Here is a 22,350-nt window from a genome sequence, read left to right as displayed (position 1 = left end):
CATTTCCAAGCATCTCTCAAGCCGGCGTGTAACAACCTCCAATCAGAAGCTACGATATGGCACACTCTCAAGAATGCGTCAGTTGGCGGCACTGTGTTTACTTTAGAGATACGGGGTCTGGACTGCTGGGGCTGTTTCACAGTGTGTGTGACCCCGTGAGCCTGTCTCGGGAACCGGCATGGCTCAGCACACCACAAGGACACATAATAATTGGAATTGTCTCGAAAACCCGGACCCAAGCAACAGTGACTAGGGTCTGGTTTCAATGACAGACTCTTTAGGCATAGACGAACTACGTCACTTCCTTATCCGCTTCACACCGAACCTCTACACCAAAGTTGCAGTCTACCAGGTAGTGTGTGTATCTACACTCCTTTATGGATGTGAAACATGGATAGTCTACAGACGACACTTAAAACAACTAGAGTCCTTTCACATAAAATGCCTTAAACGCATGTTGAAAGTGACCTGGCAGGACCGTGTGCCACATTGAGAGATCCTACAGAGAACCAACTGCAGGAGCATTGAGGTGTCCTTCACACACCACCAGCTTAGATGGCTCGGGCCATGCCATCTGGATGCCAGAGGATCGCCTGCCTCGAAAGATACTGCACAGACAGCTAGAACTGGGCCGTCACTCTTCAGGTGGGCAGAAAAAGCGGCTAAAGGACCAACTGAAGACATCGCTAAAGAAGTTGGGGATACACCCTGTCTCCCTCCAGATTGGCGCGGCCTCAAGGAGTGCAGTTGGCCGAGGAAAAAAGGACGTAGCCTGGCGAAGTGACAGAGAAGACATATGACCACTGGCCTCAACAGGACAGGCCTTTGTCTGCTCTTTCCGTGGCAGACAGTGTGCATCTCGCATCGGATTATACAGTCATCAACGAACCCACAAGCAGTAGTGGAAGTCATCATTGGATATGATGGACTACCTTAGGTGCCTTATCTGCTTGAATATTATATAGATTTCTTAATGGATATCACAGAGGTAATTTTTAATGAGTGCGAAATGCAAGAGGCTAGTTTGCATTAACTACCTTCACTAAAATCACTGCACACTTTGGTTTCGTATCGCAACGTTCAGGAATCATGATTTGCTGAGAGAGTAGTCTCTCTGAAGAGGACTCGCCCCGGATCATTTTTTTCCTTCCTTAGTGAAGTTGCCAAAAGAGTCCGTCATTGAAACCAGACCCTAGTCACTGTTGCCTAGGGTGGGGTTTTCAAGACTAATCTCTGAGAGGAAAATGCTGCCACACACACACACACACACACACACACACACACACACACAGAGTCAGACAACCCCATGATACTGATAATAACTCGGGCGGCTGAGAGGTGGTTGAAAAAAAACCCTAGGACTCCTCATTTTCCCGAAAACTGCAACAGCTCATTTCAGAGGTTTCAGTTTAACATGAAGCCCCGGGGGACAAGGCGTCGGGCCAAGGGAGGATGCCATTATGGTGGGGTGGAGCAGGTTGAGGTGGGAGGAGGACCCGGGTGTCACAGACTGCAGCGCCAGATGACCTTTGTGAAAATGTTACTACCCGCCTGTGCCTGAAACGGTGGCTGGCTAATTAAAGTTTCATTGGCATTGGATTTTCATTGGCACAGCAGACCTCGGGCAACCTTGGGGGCACTTAGACAATACGGACGAAGGCGACTGGCAAAAATACAGGGGAGAGAAACGCTGAGGACAGAGTGTGTGGGAGGAAGGGAAGTGAGGCATCCACTAGAGGACAGTGAGGTAGTAATGGTGTATGTCCAATGTTTTGTCATGTTTTGAGGTACAGTAGCTAGTAAACCACAGAATGATATTTGAACCTTCACTGCCGGATACTTTACTTAAGTTCCGACAATGCCCTTCTGAAAAACGTCCGGCCTCAAATTCAAGATCATACTGAATTGGAAAAATAAATTGAAATGACCTACAGTGAGATTGTACAAAGGGGGACTATGTGGCTAAGAGATATGCAATGTCAAAACGCTGAGTACCTCCGCGCTCTTATCGTGCTTGCTCTCTAGCTAATGGAATTTTGATGGGTCAATATCGAGACTGCGGGACTTCTGACATAGTGAGAGCATTACCAAATACTGGGCAGCACCTTCCGATTCCATAAGATCATTAAATAATTGGCTGCATTTGACTGGGACATTTCTGAAAAGATGGGCAAGAAAAGAATAGGTAACCAGCAGACTTTCCTTTTAGCCTGTATTTTACAATTTGCAGTGTCTTTATTAATGATCTTGACCCTTTTATCGATGAAGACTTGGAGGATTTTAATGGAGCTGAACAAAGCTGTTTGTGTGTGTGTGTGTGTGTGTGGGGGGGGGGGGCTTGTGTGTGTGTGTGTGTGTATCTGTGTGTTGCAGCTTGATGAGGTCCTGGTCCATGGTTCCTGGGGGAGGCAGTCCAATCTTGGCTTTATTAGGGCTTTATTGAGCTGAGTGTAGGTGTGTGTGTATATCCATGCGCATGGGTGTTTTTGTAGCAGACACACACTTGGCAGAGCTTTTATGATTACCCGTGTCTGTTTCTTTTATACACTCACTGTTGGTGGAGCTTTAAATGAGGGTGTGTGTGTACCAGCAGGTGAGTGTGCCTGTGTGAGTGAGTGAGTGTGTGTATGTGTGTACGACCAAGGGTGTGCGTTTCTCATCATCTGTGTATGTGTGCCACACTCACGGTTGGCAGAGCTTGATGAGATCCTGGTCCGTGGTCCCCGGGGGCAGGCCTCGGATGTACAGGTTAGTTTTACTCAGCTGCTCGGATCCGCCATGACTGCAGCTGTTATGGCTGGGGCTAGGCGGAGCCATGGGGTGAGGGGGTGGAGCATAGGGCTGCTGCAGGAAGAGAAGAGAGGAGGGGTTAGGGCTAAATATATATTTTTTATAAGTAATGTGAGTAACTCGCACATCTTTGAGAGAGAGAGTGATAGGGAGATCGAGAGGGGTTAGACAGACGGAAAAAATATGTGTTGAGAGATGCTGGTTGGAGTGCATTTTTTGAGGGGGAGTGACATTTCATATGTTATTGATGGTTTTAACGGTACCAACAACCTGTGAACTATTGACTCTTTCGCTCTTCACATTTGTGTCCACAAACCTCCCCATCTACATCACAAATCTACATTTCCACGATTTCTTCCTTCTCTCTCCCATCTTCTATACACTAAATCCCTCTTCCTTTTCTCTCTCTCTCTCTGCAGCCTCCTCTCTCCTCTCCCTGTCTCTCTCCATGTGGCTGTGTTCCCATTAGTGTGGATTTATGGTGTGAGAGTCAGGGCTCCCTGCTCACATCCCATTTCTATTCCAGGGATGGGAACGTGGGGCCCCTGTGGGCATAGAAGAGAGACAGAGGGATCGAGAAGGAGAGAGAAAGAAAGAAAGAAAGAGAGAGAGAGAGAGAGAGAGAGAGAGAGAGAGAGAGAGAGAGAGAGAGAGAGAGAGAGAGAGAGAGAGAGAGAGAGAGAGAGAGAGAGAGAGAGAGAGAGAGAGAGAGAGAGAGAGAGAGAGAGAGAGAGAGAGAGAGAGAGAGAGAGAGAGAGAGAGAGAGAGAGAGAGAGAGAGAGAGAGAGAGAGAGAGAGAGAGAGAGAGAGAGAGAGAGAGAGAGAGAGAGAGAGAGAGAGAGAGAGAGAGAGAGAGAGAGAGAGAGAGAGAGAGAGAGAGAGAGAGAGAGAGAGAGAGAGAGAGAGAGAGAGAGAGAGAGAGAGAGAGAGAGAGAGAGGTGGGCAGTGATGGAGAAAGAGGAGAAAAGCGAGAGAGTGTAGCTTAAACGCCACCAGCGGCTCCAGTTAACCACGTTAACCCCATAGCCTCCCCGGAGAGACACTGCACACTGGGATATGGGAGACCTCCTACCCCCAGATAAAACACACACGCACCACTCATCGTATCCGCCGCGCACATTAGCACCGGCCCGTGAAGCATGGCTGATTTGATGTGCTGTTTTGAGTGTGCTCGGGCAGTGTGTCGCCTCCTCTGACAATGAGCCGAGGCCCCTGGAGCGTGAAGGGAGCCCACGTCTATCAATGGGAGGCCAATTATCATGCTGGGCTAACTGGAACTGACGGCCAGCCACTCTCTCAGTAGAGTATTGAGTACAAACAATGTGATTCCTCGCTGCAGAGCTACAGCACATTGTGTGGAGAGAGAGAGAGAGAGAGAAAGCAAGACCTGGTGGTCACGACATTACTGGGGGGGGGGGTTGTTTTGGGGGTCAGGATACATTTTATGTAGAAGTACTGCCAAGCTCAGTTCTGGTGACTTATTTAAAGGACATTCTACTCCAAAATGAATGGAAATGATTATGCTGACACTATCTAAAATTACATTTCCACCTCCAGAATAACATATTGGCAAAATGATTTGTTCAAATGATTTTAACATATTGGACCATCTATATAGCCTATGCATGGTCCATATTATTAGCTGTGCTATTAGCAGTAAGCATTACCACCTGAAGCTTAACTGATGCAGCATAGTAGCTATAAATAAAAAGTCTGAATCATTAGCCATATCCCAAATGTGATCTTTTAACTTGTTGATTCATTTTATGTCCCAAAAAACTTGCATAAACACAGGGAATATAGGGTAACCTGTTAGGGTAACTTGGGGGAAGCTGCCAACAAGGGTAATATGCCCCCTGCCTGTACTTGTCACAGAAATCACTTCATGTCACCATTGTTTCCCTCCAAAGCTTTCGCTGGTTGATACTAATCTTGCTAAAAATGGCATCTGTCTCATCAAAAAAATGTAAGTCACTCCCCCAAAATTTGAGGTAGGGTGGCAGTTTACCCCAAGTTGCCCTGCCTTTGACCCGTGTTACATTTAGCCCCACTTTCCCTTATGCCATTCTTAAAAACTCCAGGATCGAGGATATTTAAGAGTTGAGAAATAAATAAAGTAGGAATGGAAAGCTGGGATCCCCATCTTTTAAACAAAGGCTATTAAAACCGCTGCAAGATTTGTTGTGCATTGACTGTTTGTCAGAATACATGTTTCCCTCTCTGACAAATTTTTCTATTCATTACTTGTTTTGTTTGCAGAGGAAAAGTAAATGTGGACTGTTCTATCATCTCCAAAGCAGAAACATTTGTTCATGTTCCATACTTCTGGGCTGTGGCGTCAATGATTTTGCCAATGGCGCAGCGCCACAGCTAAATGACTGCAGCGGAAACACTGTTAGAGTGAGTCTGCCTAAAACAGCTATCACTCCACTGCTGGGATGCTTTGATAGTTTTACATGTTATGTTGTAGACGCCATGGTCATTTCATTGTCTTGAATTACACCATATTGTCTACTGTAAGTGTTTATAAAGTGCATATCAACTATCACTGTAACTACTAAAAGCAAGGTACAGTACATGAAATCATCCTCCAAAGAATGTGTATTTTTTAATGTGTATAACTCATCTAAAATAAAGTGTCCCTGTACATTTTGACACACACCAAATGAAGATTAAAAAGTGTTGAATAATCTCTGAGCTAGGGTGCATCTCTCCTCCATCCCCTCTGCGGTACTTTAGATTACCCACTCTACACTAAACTCACTGGGTGACACACAATTTACATGCAAATTCACTGCCGCACACTAGCGATACAGTGTTGGTCCCTATTGAAGGTGACGTGAAAGAGTCTCTTTACTCCCCAGTATATTGTGCAGTGCCACATTCCTCCCTCCACTCCAGACTTGGCTTATGTCCTGGGCTTTGGAATTCACGTGTCCCGCCCTATCGATTTGCTTGCATTTTTAAGGTCAGAAGTTGAAATCTTACACAATAAGGCATGGAGGGTCAACCTTGACCCATTACTTACAGTGCTGGGAAAGAGGGAGGTTATCCAAGGGAAAAGAAAAGGCTCTCAGAAGCCCCGGGATGAGAAATGAGAGGGTGCTAGAGGTCCCTGAGGAGCTGTGTGTGAGTGTGTGTGTGTGAGAATGTGAGTGCACACCGACCAGCATGTGTAATTGACAGTCTGTGGTCTGTGTATCCAATTACTCCTTCTTTTCCTCTCTCTTTTTCCCCCGTTTCTCCTCTCGAGTTTAATAAACAGATTTGTTCCTCTTCTGGATTGTCCGTGAGTGGTATTTACCCTCAGCCTGCTCACCCTGTCAGTCTGTGAGACGTAACCAAAAAAAAACAGCCCCCCGGAAATATAGAAACATCTCCCTCACATGTCTGGCTGATGGGAGTTGAATACGGCACTTGACAAAGAGGATCTCTGCTGCCTTGCTGGCTGCCTTCAGTAAGAGGAGATAGTTGCGACACTTCAAAACCACCAGGTGGTAAATGAGACAAACTTCCCGTTTCAGATGGGTAGAATGGTTTACACAGGGCCAATTTACTGAGCTAGCCATGGAGGGGGCTCTGCCGACACTGTGGCACACTGGAGAATGTTTATGAGTGTATTAACCGAGGATGATAAATCTATCGTATCGTATATACGGCTGTGGCGGGCTGTACAGTATATACACACACCGAGGTACACCGCGCACGCATTTCTTCTGATTGGAGCAAGGGAAGAGCTGTCAGGGGTAGAGAGTGTTTGTGTAAATGTGTGTGTGTGTGTGTGTGTGTGTGTGTGTGTGTGTGTGTGTGTGTGTGTGTGTGTGTGTGCAATCCAATCCACTGCAGATTGCCAGTCCAAGCAAAAGCTATTCCAACCATGGCTTGATAAAAAAAATAAAAACATTAGGCTACAGTAAAAATACAAATAAATAAATAAAGATATAAAACACTAAAATTACACTGGACTGGTCCTCCTACTGCAATCCAAACAAAGACAATTTGTAAATATGGACAGCCACCCGGTACTTTACATATCATATCCACACCAGTATGTTTGTGGTATGAACACATAGCAGATATGAGGTCCATAGATGGATGGAGTATGCTACAGTGGTTTGTATGGGGCCTGTGCTACAGTAGTTGCTATGGGGCCTGTGTTTGCCCTCTCTGTCTGCCTGTGAGTGGATGAAAGGGCCTGTGCTGTAGCCTGGTAATTGGGTCTGATTTATAGGGGTCCACGGCAGCAGTCACTGAGGACTGGCAGAGGGCCAACCACACTGCCGCTATGGTGTCAATATCAGAGCGCCAGTCCCCTTCAGCCTACACTGCTTGGAGGGAGCTATGACACTTTTGGTGTGTGAGTGTGAGTGAGCGAGGATGACTATGCAAGTGCAAAGTGCCGGGTGAATGCCTTTTATACAGTGTTACAGTGCCTTCAGAAAGTATTCACACCCCTTTCCACATTTTGTTGTGTTACAGCCTCAATTTAAAATGGATAAAATTGAGATTTGTGTTATCACTGGCCTACACACAATACCCTATAATGTCAAAGTGGAGGTAGAAAAGCTGAAATGCCTTGAATCAATAAGTATTCAACCCCTTTGTTATGGCAAGCCTAAATAAGTTCAGGAGTAAAAATGTGCTTAACGAGTCACATAATAAGTTGCATGGACTCACTCTGTGTGCAATAATAGTGTTTAACATGATTTTTGAATGACTACCTCATCTCTGTACTCCACACATACAACTATCTGTAACGTCCCACAGATTCAACTACAAAGACTAGGGAGGTTTTCCAATGCCTCACAAAGAAGGGCACCTATTGGTAGATGGGTAAAACATTTAAAATGCAGACACTGAATATCTCTTTGAGCATGGTGAAGTGTTAATTACACTGGATGGTGTATCAATACACCCAGTCACTACAAAGATACAGGCGTCCTTCCTAACTCAGTTGCCGGAGAGGAAGGAAACTGCTCAGGGATTTCACAATGAGGCCAATGTGTTAAGGCTGTGTAAGGGAGGCGGCGCCAGGTGCAGGAGAGCAGAGTAGAGTAAACAGGCACACTTTTATTCCATTCAACAATAGGCACAAAAAATTACAGAAGTGCCCAAAAACACAGAACATAAACTATAAAAGTATCGCGCGTGAACATACACCAACAATGAACAACTACACACAAAGACATGATGGGGAACAGAGGACTAAATACATGTAGATGATTGGGGAATGAAAACCAGGTGTGTATGGAACAAGACAAAACAAATGGACATTTGAAAAATAGAGCGGCGATGGCTAGAAAGCCGGTGACGTCGATCGCCGAACGCAGCCCGAACAAGGAGCGGAAGTCGTGACACAATGGTGACTTTAAAACAGAGCTTAATGACTGTGATAGGAGAAAACTGAGGATAGATCAACAACATTGTAGTTACTCCACAATACTAACCTAATTGACAGAATGAAAAGAAGAAAGCCTGTATAGAATAAAAAATATTCCAAAACATGCATCCTGTTTGCGACAAGGCACTAAATTAATACTGCAAAAAATGTGGCAAAGCAATTAACATTTTGTCCAAAAGTGTTACGTTTGGGGCAAATCCAATACAACACATTACTGAGTACCACTCTCCATATTTTAAAGTATTGTGGTGGCTATATCAATTTTTTAAAGAATTTTTTAGCAGACACTCTTATCCAGAGCGACTTACAGTAGAGTGCATACATTTTATTATTATTATATATATATTTTTTAAATAGTGGTCCCCCGTGGGAATCGAACCCACAACCCTGGCGTTGCAAGGGCCATGCTCTACCAACTGAGCTACAGTGGGACTGTCATGTTATGGGTATGCTTGTAATCGTTATGGACTGGGGAGTTTTTCAGGATAAAAAAGAAACGTAATGGAGCTAAGCACAGGCAAAATCCTAGAGGAAAACCTGGTTCAGTCTGGTTTTCACCAGACACTGGGAGATGAATTAACTTTTCAGCAAGACAATAACCTAAAACACAAGGTCAAATGTACACTGGAGTTGCTTACCAAGAAGAGTGAATGTTCCTGAGTGGCCGAGTTAGTTTAGACATCTGCTTGTCTAGCAATGTTGAACAACCAATTTGACAAAACTTGAAGAATTTTTTAAATAATAATGGGCAAATATTGTGCAAGGTGTGCAATGCTTGTAGAGACTTACCCAGAAAGACACACGGCTGTAATCACTGCCAAAGTTGATTCTAACATATACTGACTCAGGGGTGCGAATAATTATGTACATGTATATTTATGTGTTTCATTTTGAATAAATGAGCAAAAATGTCTAAAGACGTATTCACTTTGTGATTATGGGGTATTGTGTGTAGATGAGTGAGGAAAATAATCTATTTAATCCATTTTGAATTCAGGCTGTAACACAACAAAATGTGGAATAAGTCAAGGGGTATGAATACTTTCTGAAGGCACTGTATGTGCTTGTATGTGTGCTTGTGTTAAGCAAAACTGTTAAGGCCCAGCTACACTACAAAAACATAAGCAATTCATTTGTAGTAACGGGGGGACGAAGCCGCTAAATATCCTCATTTTATTTTGGACGAGATTATATAGATACTTTGACTCCAAATATGGGGGGGGGGGGGTAGCGTTAGCTAGCATTAATTGCCTGTGCTAAAACTCCAGTATTTTTCATCCTATAGCTTGTCCTATAGCTTGTTCTCCATATTCTTTTTGAATAGTGAGTCAACATGTTTTCAGCACTTATTTCCATGACTGATCAAAACTAATTTTGTCATGCTCTCTCTTGTCCTTTTGCAGCAGACATGTAGTGAGGAATATGTTTGGAACATGAAATTGCATAAAAATCGCAATATCGAATCACAATACATATAGAATCGGGAGAATCACAATACATATTGTATTGGCAGCTAAGTGTTGTAATAATATCGTATTGTGAGGTCCCTGGCAATTCCCAGCCCTATTAATAATGTGTGCTGCAAATCTCAGTTATGACTCACAAGACAAGCTGAATAATCATGTATACAGACAGTATCTGTACAGCAAGTATACAGTATGGCTGCCTAACACAAAACCCCATACACGAAGGGTGACATAAAAGCCAGACCGTAAACATGTGTTCTTAAACCACTGTGTCTTCAAGCAGAAAGATACAGTGTGTCGTCCCATCCACTTCCTTTGTCTCTCTATCCCACGGTAAACCCATAGCCAGAGGAGTGAAGAGGAACTAATCTCCCACTGCCCTAAGGACAGATGCTAAAGCCAATGTCTCCTATTAGGAGGCTAGACAGACAGAGAGATATCTATGGGGGGGGGGGGCGAGAGAAAAAGAGGTTTGCGATAGAGAGAGAAATCGAGAGCTCGATAGACCAAAAAAAAGAGAGGCAGAGAACAAGTCGCACAGTGCCTCCTTCCAAAATCCCGCTGGACTTCCGGTTAGCCTGGGGGCCTTCCATCCAGAGAAACAAAACAAAAGCAAGAGCTGGGCTCTAGGATGCAGCAGCACGCAGCCCGAGCACCAGCCACTGAGGAGGCCAGGCTATTTTTAAACATACCAATTGGTCTATCTCAGAGTTCCCCAAACTCGGTCCGTGTTAGATGCAGTTAGTGTGTCGTGTTTTGTTTTTAACATAGAGGCAACTCCTGTGGCTATGAAAAGCTGACGTAACGTAAAAATAGATTTGGATCAGTAACAGAGTGTTTTTCTGTCACTATGAACATATGGCTATCACGTCAGTCTCACTACACAGCATTCAAGAGCAAACTCTGCAAAGTTAAATTGGGTGTTAGGCATAAGATTGACTTTGATTGTTGCTTTCATGATATCATTATATTATTAAACATTTCTGTTCATTATATTATCATTTCTATTTATTTATTTGACTATTTCTTTCTAGTTCATCTTTTATCTTATGCACTTTGAGATTATTCTTGTGTAATGGAAAGCACTTAAATGGTATAAATTATATGGGTACATTATTTAGTATGTGTATATGAGTACAAGATAGACAGGTGCATTACCACATTGCCATGGGGAGCAAGGCATTTACAGTAAAGGGCGTTCATAGAACCTACATTACATTATCACTCCTACACTGTCAACATGTAAACAGCTCCTTGGACAACTATAAACCTCAATAGCAGCAGGCGTTAACAGTCGACTGGTGTTTAAGTGACATTTTAAGGCTGAGGCGTGTTAGTGGGAGAGACTACGACAGCTTGGCGGTTGAAAATGATTGAAAATGTGAAAAAAAACGCAAATGTTTCATGGGGATAACTAAAAAGGCGGCGAGTGCCGTGACCTGAGACAAATAAAAATTCGACGGACATAAATATTTGGGTTGATTTGTCATCATTACAGTTACAGCCGGCTGGGCCGCGTGGGAGGAAAGAGTCTGCCGAGACACAAGATCACAGAATTCCATCACCTCCAAAACTATATCCAAAACTCCCAAAGCTATATAGTTCTCCCCGAGCTCTTGAACATGTTTTTAAGAAATGGTCACAACACTCACAATCATACTAGCGCAAACACAATAAGAAAACAAATTGGCTACTGGTTTATAATGGATATTTTGATTTTCATTCCTGTGCAATTACACCCAATTGAAATGGACTATATACGGAACAGTTTGGTTTATTCAATTGGTTTATTCAATTTACTTTTGGTTACCGTAGCTTGGGTACACTCTGCAGCGTTTTAATATATTGTGACTGATAGGATAAGTAGGTAGCTCTCTGTTCGATTCTCCACAGTGTGCAGACTGAATGGGGTGGGGAGTTTTGTGCAGATTGAATGGGGATTTATTCTGTTAAGTAGAGCTGCAGTGTTGCTGGGAGAGCAGGGGAATCCCCTCTCTCTCGCTCGCTCTCCTTTCCTCTCTCTCTCTCTAATTGGGAGCCGCATTCTTCAGGAGTCAGTTGTGTTTCTCACAGGAATCCCCAAACACAAACAGAGGCGAGGTTGGGGGCGCGGCCCACTCCTCTGTGACCTATCTCTCGCCCTCACTCCCTCTTTTTCTCTCTCTCCCTTTCTCTCTCTCCCTCTCCCTCACTTTCAGACATGTGTCTGCCAATCCAGTCACGAGCCTGACAACATCCCCACCCTCCCTGCGCCGCTGCAGTCAAACAAAGGACACACACACACACACACACACACACACAGTGCTATCAGAAACACATACGCAACTTTCGCGCACACGCGCACACACACACACACACACACACACACGTCTTAATAGGCGATAGACCAACGCACTTCCTGCATTAAAGTGCAGCATATTCCTCTTCACTCACAACATCTCCTCTGCCACACACATCCATCCGCTCACACAAGCAGATATACACAGAGCACGAACAGCTGCCGTTCCATCTAGCTCCATTGGCTGCAGGCAAAGAAGCAGGGCCTGGGTGGTGGAGAGTTATTGCTGATGTGCAGGGGGGGCTGGGAGGAGAGGGGGCAGCTCCGCTCCCGACAGACCATTTGTTCGGCCGTCCTTCAGCCAAAACAAATTTAAGTCTCTCCAACAGAAGGTCAACTGTGCTCAAATTCATAAATAAGGGGGTAATTGGCGCAAGAGCCGGTGGCGAAGCTCAAAGGCCACCGCCGTCCTGTCCCAGAGTTACAGCCCACTGACCAATGGGGGAGGCAAACACACAAAGACACACACTGTGTCACACACACACACTGACACACATATCTACTGTATAGTTGTATATATCGTTGATTTTGAGTCATGTCTGTACCGTCTGCCTCATAGCACTGGGTATGCTATATACAGACTATGCTAGAGCCAGATCGACTCCTGTAACGATCGTCGTGCAGGAAGGAAGAAGTGGACCAAGGCGCAGCTGGGAGCGAACTCATGTTATTTATTACAGACGGAAATAACACGGTCAAAACAGAGAATAAACGTATCGCTACTGCTCCAACAAAAAGAGACAACAACCCACAAACATCGTGGGGGGAAAAGGAACTTAAATATGATTCCCCAATCAGAGGCAACTAGCGACAGCTGTCTCTGATTGGGAATCTACAGAACCCAACATAGAAATACGCCCCAAAGCAAGGCTATACCAAAACATAGAAAATAAACTATAGAAATGCCACACCCTGACCAAAATAGAAGAGTTCACCTGGTCAGGGCGTGACAACTCCCTTATCAAGCATTCCTAACACCCCCTATGCTATGGGACTGTGAGTGGCTGTACAATCCACAATAGAGCTAGTTGTGTGTGTGTGTGTGTGTGTGTGTGTGTGTGTGTGTGTGTGTGTGTGTGTGTGTGTGTGTGTGTGTGTGTGTGTGTGTGTGTGTGTGTGTGTGAGCGTTCATACGTTCACACCTCTCTCTGTGTGTACAGAACAGTACGTGCCCAGGCATACTGGTGTGTAAAGCGAGATAGATAGAATGCGATGAAAGGGGTCTAGCTGTCTGGTGTGTGTGTAGCCCCTCTCTCTAATTAGGGCACCACGAGCCAGTGAGGAGGAATTCCGATCCGCAACACTGCTTTTTCTCCGGCAGCCTCACTCACACATGCGTAGTACAGAGATACAAGTGTCTGTGTGCATCCTAACACACATGAACGCATGCAGATCCCCAACGCCTGTCTTGAATATGCCGCGTCTTTCTTTTCAACATCTAAAACATCCATACCATCTCTGGAATGTCACTTCAGGCCCCCAGGGAATCTATTCCATGAGGCATCAATGACAAAAGCCAGACTGGATGCTGGCACCATGTGCCAGGCACTGCTATGGTAGATATGCACAAATGATGACAAACCAGCATGGAAACAATGACTGTTTCATTGTCTTTTATGGACTATTTTACTGCATTCCTCTAATAGGAATGCACATGTTGTGAATTACGCTGTCTGCTAAAAGGTATGAATTCCTCTCCTACACAAAAACAGACTAAGGTGCCCTGAAGTGGGCTGAATAGCAATATTGACTCCTGTGAGACGTCGCTAACAATTCTAAACGTATGTTTATTTAAGCCTACAAATGTCAAATAAACTACTTGAACTTGAACATGTATGTAGTTCCCAAACTGTAGTTTCAACTCAACTAGCCCCCCCAAAAATGCAGACCATATCGAATGTATAGTTGAGTAACACAGAGCTAGAGGATGATGGGAGCGCGCTGGTGTTAGTCAAGGTCTTGTTTCGCTTCAGGCCTCAGTATTCAAGACCCGTGGAACCATCATCCTCCCTCCTTCTCCCTCATTCCTCCCCCTCCTCCTCTCCCTCCTCCTACCCCTCCTCCTCCTCCTCCTCTTCCCTGTTAAGTGCCATCGGGGAGCTGATGCAGTGTTGTAAGCAGAGTTTAGTAGGCCAAAGAAGACGATGTGCCAGATTCCAGCATCTTAAGCAACAGGCTCTCCTCTGTGGAATACTGCATTACTCAACACAAACCCTCTACATCCCATCCCACCTCCTCACACACTAAGCATACTGCAGGGTTTCATCATGAATAGGCAGTAGAGATATGTAGTGTCATCATGAATAGGCAGTAGAGATATGTAGTGTCATCATGAATAGGCAGTAGAGATATGTAGTGCCATCATGAATAGGCAGTAGAGATATGTAGTGTCATCATAAATAGGCAGTAGAGATATGTAGTGTCATCATAAATAGGCAGTAGAGATATGTAGTGTCATCATGAATAGGCAGTAGAGATATGTAGTGTCATCATGAATAGGCAGTAGAGATACGTAGTGTCATCATGAATAGGCAGTAGAGATACGTAGTGTCATCATGAATAGGCAGTAGAGATATGTAGTGTCATCATGAATAGGCAGTAGAGATATGTAGTGTCATCATGAATAGGCAGTAGAGATGTGTAGTGTCATCATGAATAGGCAGTAGAGATATGTAGTGTCATCATGAATAGGCAGTAGAGATATGTAGTGTCATCATGAATAGGCAGTAGAGATACGTAGTGTCATCATGAATAGGCAGTAGAGATATGTAGTGTCATCATAAATAGGCAGTAGAGATACGTAGTGTCATCATGAATAGGCAGTAGAGATACGTAGTGTCATCATGAATAGGCAGTAGAGATATGTAGTGTCATCATGAATAGGCAGTAGAGATACGTAGTGTCATCATGAATAGGCAGTAGAGCTATGTAGTGTCATCATGAATAGGCAGTAGAGATACGTAGTGTCATCATGAATAGGCAGTAGAGATATGTAGTGTCATCATGAATAGGCAGTAGAGATATGTAGTGTCATCATGAATAGGCAGTAGAGCTATGTAGTGTCATCATGAATAGGCAGTAGAGATACGTAGTGTCATCATGAATAGGCAGTAGAGCTATGTAGTGTCATCATAAATAGGCAGTAGAGATATGTAGTGTCATCATAAATAGGCAGTAGAGCTATGTAGTGTCATCATGAATAGGCAGTAGAGATACGTAGTGTCATCATAAATAGGCAGTAGAGATACGTGAGTGTCATCATAAATAGGCAGTAGAGATATGTAGTGTCATCATGAATAGGCAATAGAGCTATGTAGTGTCATCATAAATAGGCAGTAGAGATATGTAGTGTCATCATAAATAGGCAGTAGAGATATGTAGTGTCATCATAAATAGGCAGTAGAGATATGTAGTGTCATCATAAATAGGCAGTAGAGATATGTAGTGTCATCATGAATAGGCAGTAGAGATACGTAGTGTCATCATGAATAGGCAGTAGAGATATGTAGTGTCATCATAAATAGGCAGTAGAGCTATGTAGTGTCATCATGAATAGGCAGTAGAGATATGTAGTGTCATGAATAGGCAGTAGAGATACGTAGTGTCATCATAAATAGGCAGTAGAGATACGTAGTGTCATCATAAATAGGCAGTAGAGATATGTAGTGTCATCATGAATAGGCAATAGAGCTATGTAGTGTCATCATAAATAGGCAGTAGAGATATGTAGTGTCATCATAAATAGGCAGTAGAGATATGTAGTGTCATCATAAATAGGCAGTAGAGATATGTAGTGTCATCATAAATAGGCAGTAGAGATATGTAGTGTCATCATGAATAGGCAGTAGAGATACGTAGTGTCATCATGAATAGGCAGTAGAGATATGTAGTGTCATCATAAATAGGCAGTAGAGCTATGTAGTGTGATCATGAATAGGCAGTAGAGATATGTAGTGTCATGAATAGGCAGTAGAGATATGTAGTGTCATCATAAATAGGCAGTAGAGATATGTAGTGTCATCATAAATAGGCAGTAGAGATATGTAGTGTCATCATGAATAGGCAGTAGAGATATGTAGTGTCATCATGAATAGGCAGTAGAGATACGTAGTGTCATCATGAATAGGCAGTAGAGATACGTAGTGTCATCATGAATAGGCAGTAGAGCTATGTAGTGTCATCATAAATAGGCAGTAGAGATATGTAGTGTCATCATAAATAGGCAGTAGAGCTATGTAGTGTCATCATGAATAGGCAGTAGAGATACGTAGTGTCATCATAAATAGGCAGTAGAGATACGTAGTGTCATCATAAATAGGCAGTAGAGATATGTAGTGTCATCATGAATAGGCAATAGAGCTATGTAGTGTCATCATAAATAGGCAGTAGAGATATGTAGTGTCATCATAAATAGGCAGTAGAGATATGTAGTGTCATCATAAATAGGCAGTAGAGATATGTAGCGTCATCATAAATAGGCAGTAGAGATATGTAGTGTCATCATGAATAGGCAGTAGAGATACGTAGTGTCATCATGAATAGGCAGTAGAGATATGTAGTGTCATCATAAATAGGCAGTAGAGCTATGTAGTGTCATCATGAATAGGCAGTAGAGATATGTAGTGTCATGAATAGGCAGTAGAGATATGTAGTGTCATCATAAATAGGCAGTAGAGATATGTAGTCTCATCATAAATAGGCAGTAGAGATATGTAGTGTCATCATGAATAGGCAGTAGAGATATGTAGTGTCATCATGAATAGGCAGTAGAGATACGTAGTGTCATCATGAATAGGCAGTAGAGATACGTAGTGTCATCATGAATAGGCAGTAGAGATACGTAGTGTCATCATGAATAGGCAGTAGAGATATGTAGTGTCATCATGAATAGGCAGTAGAGATATGTAGTGTCATCATGAATAGGCAGTAGAGATGCGTAGTGTCATCATGAATAGGCAGTAGAGATACGTAGTGTCATCATGAATAGGCAGTAGAGATATGTAGTGTCATCATGAATAGGCAGTAGAGATACGTAGTGTCATCATGAATAGGCAGTAGAGATATGTAGTGTCATGAATAGGCAGTAGAGCTATGTAGTGTCATCATGAATAGGCAGTAGAGATATGTAGTGTCATCATGAATAGGCAGTAGAGATATGTAGTGTCATCATGAATAGGCAATAGAGATACGTAGTGTCATCATGAATAGGCAGTAGAGCTATGTAGTGTCATCATAAATAGGCAGTAGAGATATGTAGTGTCATCATAAATAGGCAGTAGAGCTATGTAGTGTCATCATGAATAGGCAGTAGAGATACGTAGTGTCATCATGAATAGGCAGTAGAGATATGTAGTGTCATCATAAATAGGCAGTAGAGATACGTAGTGTCATCATGAATAGGCAGTAGAGATATGTAGTGTCATGCATAGGCAGTAGAGATATGTAGTGTCATCATAAATAGGCAGTAGAGATACGTAGTGTCATCATAAATAGGCAGTAGAGATATGTAGTGTCATCATGAATAGGCAGTAGAGCTATGTAGTGTCATCATAAATAGGCAGTAGAGATATGTAGTGTCATCATAAATAGGCAGTAGAGCTATGTAGTGTCATCATGAATAGGCAGTAGAGATACGTAGTGTCATCATGAATAGGCAGTAGAGATACGTAGTGTCATCATGAATAGGCAGTAGAGATATGTAGTGTCATCATGAATAGGCAGTAGAGATATGTAGTGTCATCATAAATAGGCAGTAGAGATATGTAGTGTCATCATAAATAGGCAGTAGAGATATGTAGTGTCATGCATAGGAAGTAGAGCTATGTAGTGTCATCACGAATAGGCAGTAGAGATATGTAGTGTCATCATGAATAGGCAGTCGAGATATGTAGTGTCATCATGAATAGGCAGTAGAGCTATGTAGTGTCATCATAAATAGGCAGTAGAGATATGTAGTGTCATCATGAATAGGCAGTAGAGATACGTAGTGTCATCATGAATAGGCAGTAGAGATATGTAGTGTCATCATGAATAGGCAGTAGAGATATGTAGTGTCATCATGAATAGGCAGTAGAGCTATGTAGTGTCATCATGAATAGGCAGTAGAGATATGTAGTGTCATCATAAATAGGCAGTAGAGATACGTAGTGTCATCATGAATAGGCAGTAGAGATATGTAGTGTCATGAATAGGCAGTAGAGCTATGTAGTGTCATCATGAATAGGCAGTAGAGATATGTAGTGTCATCATGAATAGGCAGTAGAGATATGTAGTGTCATCATGAATAGGCAGTAGAGATACGTAGTGTCATCATGAATAGGCAGTAGAGCTATGTAGTGTCATCATAAATAGGCAGTAGAGCTATGTAGTGTCATCATAAATAGGCAGTAGAGATACGTAGTGTCATCATAAATAGGCAGTAGAGATACGTAGTGTCATCATAAATAGGCAGTAGAGATACGTAGTGTCATCATAAATAGGCAGTAGAGATATGTAGTGTCATCATGAATAGGCAGTAGAGCTATATAGTGTCATCATAAATAGGCAGTAGAGATATGTAGTGTCATCATAAATAGGCAGTAGAGATATGTAGTGTCATCATAAATAGGCAGTAGAGATATGTAGTGTCATCATGAATAGGCAGTAGAGATACGTAGTGTCATCATGAATAGGCAGTAGAGATATATAGTGTCATCATAAATAGGCAGTAGAGCTATGTAGTGTCATCATGAATAGGCAGTAGAGATACGTAGTGTCATCATGAATAGGCAGTAGAGATACGTAGTGTCATCATGAATAGGCAGTAGAGATATGTAGTGTCATCATGAATAGGCAGTAGAGATATGTAGTGTCATCATAAATAGGCAGTAGAGATATGTAGTGTCATGCATAGGCAGTAGAGCTATGTAGTGTCATCATGAATAGGCAGTAGAGATATGTAGTGTCATCATGAATAGGCAGTCAAGATATGTAGTGTCATCATGAATAGGCAGTAGAGCTATGTAGTGTCATCATAAATAGGCTGTAGAGATATGTAGTGTCATCATGAATAGGCAGTAGAGCTATGTAGTGTCATCATGAATAGGCAGTCGAGATATGTAGTGTCATCATAAATAGGCAGTAGAGATATGTAGTGTCATGAATAGGCAGTAGAGATACGTAGTGTCATCATGAATAGGCAGTAGAGATATGTAGTGTCATGAATAGGCAGTAGAGCTATGTAGTGTCATCATGAATAGGCAGTAGAGATATGTAGTGTCATCATGAATAGGCAGTCGAGATATGTAGTGTCATCATAAATAGGCAGTAGAGATATGTAGTGTCATCATGAATAGGCAGTAGAGATATGTAGTGTCATGAATAGGCAGTAGAGATATGTAGTGTCATCATGAATAGGCAGTAGAGCTATGTAGTGTCATCATGAATAGGCAGTCGAGATATGTAGTGTCATCATAAATAGGCAGTAGAGATATGTAGTGTCATCATGAATAGGCAGTAGAGATACGTAGTGTCATCATGAATAGGCAGTCGAGATATGTTGTGTGTATATCCAAATTGCGGACAGTAATACTATACGTAACCTATTGGAATGGTTTTGAACATCTATAGTATGTTGATGAAGAGGAAAAACTAGTTTATGCATCTTAGTAAAGTTATTGTTGACATTCACAGAAGAATCCATCATTCTGACGCAATGGTTGGCTTAGATATAGCACTAAGTGACACATGAGAGAAGTTTGGACATCAAACTGTATTGGTCACATACACATGGTTAGCAGATGTTAATGCTAGTGTAGCGAAATGCTTGTGCTTCTAGTTCCGACCATGCAGTAATATCTAACAAGTAATCTAACAATTTCACAACTACCTTATACACACAAGTGTAAAGGAATGAATAAGAATATGTACATAAAAATATATGAATGAGCGATGGCCGAACGGCATAGGCAAGATGCAGTAGATGGTATAGAGTACATTATATACATATGAGATGAGTAATGTAGGGTATGTAAACATTATATAAAGTGGCATTGTTTAAAGTGACTAGTGATACATTTACTACATCCAATTTTTTATTGTTAATGTGGCTAGAGATTAGTCAGTATGTTGGCAGCAGCCACTCAATGTTAGTGATGGCTGTTTAACATTCTGATGGCCTTGAGATAGAAACTGTTTTTCAGTCTCTCGGTCCCAGCTTTATTGCACCTGTACTGACCTCGCCTTCTGGATGATAGCGGGGTGAACAGGCAGTGGCTCGGGTGGTTGTTGTCCTTGATGATCTTTTTGGCCTTCCTGTGACATCGGGTGGTGTAGGTGTCCTGGAGGGCAGGTAGTTTGCCCCCAGTGATGCGTTGTGCAGACCTCACTACCCTCTGGAGAGCCTTACGGTTGTGGGCGGAGCAGTTGCTGTACCAGGCATTGATACAGCCCGACAGGATGCTCTCGATTGTGCATCTGTAAAAGTTTGTGAGTGTTTTTGGTGACAAGCCAAATTTCTTCAGCCTCTTGAGGTTGAAGAGGCGCTGTTGCGCCTTCACCATGCTGTCTCTGTGGGTGGACCATTTCAGTTTGTCCGTGATGTGTACGCCGAGGAACTTAAAACTTTCAACCTTTCCCACTACTGTCCCGTCGATGTGGATAGGGGGCTACTCCCTCTGCTGTTTGCTGAAGTCCACGATCATCTCCTTTGTTTTGTCGACGTTGAGTGTGAGGTTGTTTTCCTGACACCACACAAGGCCATTACCTCCTCCCTGTAGGCCGTCTCGTCGTTGTTGGTAATCAAGCCTACCACTGTAGTGTCGTCTGCAAACTTGATGATTGAATTGGAGGCGTGCATGGCCACGCAGTCATGGGTGAACAGGGAGTACAGGAGAGGGCTGAGAACGCACCTTTGTGGGGCCCCAGTGTTGAGGATCAGCGGGGTGGAGATGTTGTTTCCTATAGGGCGAAAGTCGTTTAGCTCAGTTACCTTAGCTTTCTTGGGAACAGGAACAATGGTGGCCCCTTGAAGCATGTGGGAACAGCAGACTGGGATAGGGATTGATTGAATATGTCCGTAAACACACCAGCCAGTTGGTCTGCGCATGCTCTGAGGACGCGGCTAGGGATGCCGTCTGGGCCGGCAGCCTTGCGATGGTTAACACATTTAAATGTTTTACTCACGTTGGCTGCAGTGAAGGAGAGCCGCAGGTATTGTTAGCGGGCCGTGTTGGTGGCACTGTATTGTCCTCAAAGCGAGCAAAGAAGTTGTTTAGTTTGTCTGGGAGCAAGACATCGGGGTCCGCGACGGGGCTGGTTTTCTTTTTGTAGTCCGTGATTGACTGTAGACCCTGCCACATACCTCTCGTGTCTGAGCCGTTGAATTGCGACTCTACTAATTGTCTCTACATTGACGCTTAGCTTGTTTGATTGCCTTGCGGAGGGAATAGCTACATTGTTTGTACTTCCAGCTTTATGCAAGTCAACAATTCTTAATCTTAGTTCTTCTGAGATCTCTTTTGTTCGAGGCATGGTTCACATCAGGTAATGCATGGAACACAAGCATTTCGCTACAGCCGCAATAACATCTGCTAAATATGTGTAAGTGACCAATACAATTTCATTTGATTTGATCAGGCAATGCTTCTTGTGAATAGCAAACAAAAATTTTGTGAGTGTTTTTTATAGGACAGGGCAGCTCTAACCAACATCTCCAATCTCGTCTCATTGATTGGACTCCGGGTTAGCTGACTCCTGACTCCAATTAGCTTTTGGAGAAGTCATTAGCCTAGGGATTCACATACTTTTTCCAACCTACACTGTGAATGTTTAAATGATGTATTCAATATAGACAAGAAAAATACAATAATTTGTGTGCTATTAGTTTAAGCACACTGTGTTTATCTATTGTTGTGACAGATGAAGATCAGATCAATTTATGCAGAAATCCAGGTAATTCCAAACGGTTCACATACTTTTTCTTGCCACTGTATTATTAGATTTGACATTTTAGTCATTATATTATTATCAGGGGTGAAAGTAAGGCGCCATTTTACCGGTAAAATATGAGCCTGTCACAATAATGAAAACAAAATGTCAAAACTGTAGGCTATTAGACCATTATTTATCATTACCGCATGTCAGAGGCATGAAAAATTTGCGAATGGACTTGAAAATGGTTGGTATAGCCTACGCTCCAAAATGTGATGTGGTTAGATGAGAACACAGACATTTTTCCAAGGCAGAGTGGCCAACACCGAGACGCGCGAGGACAGCAGTGGAGACCTAATGACAGCCGGCAAATGTCATTAGACTTTGTAGCGTTTTGTGTAACAGATGTCTCTTTCTATTCACCACTGTTTGGTGGCTGGAAATAT

General features: G+C 43.0%; 1 protein-coding gene across 1 annotated transcript in view; it reads right to left on the bottom strand.

Moving 5' to 3' along the window:
• LOC106570076 (RNA-binding motif, single-stranded-interacting protein 3) overlaps positions 1–22,350 on the bottom strand; it is a 226,843-nt gene that overhangs the window by 180,439 nt on the left and 24,054 nt on the right. Inside the window, exon 2 of the mRNA XM_014142038.2 lies at positions 2,687–2,844. Coding sequence (XP_013997513.1) covers positions 2,687–2,844 — 158 coding nt within the window. The remainder of the gene's footprint in view (positions 1–2,686; positions 2,845–22,350) is intronic.

Source organism: Salmo salar, chromosome ssa14 (genome assembly GCF_905237065.1).
Source record: "Salmo salar chromosome ssa14, Ssal_v3.1, whole genome shotgun sequence".
Lineage (NCBI taxonomy): Eukaryota > Metazoa > Chordata > Actinopteri > Salmoniformes > Salmonidae > Salmo > Salmo salar.
Note: the sequence above shows the minus strand (reverse complement) of the source record. Positions and strands in the feature narration are given on the sequence as shown.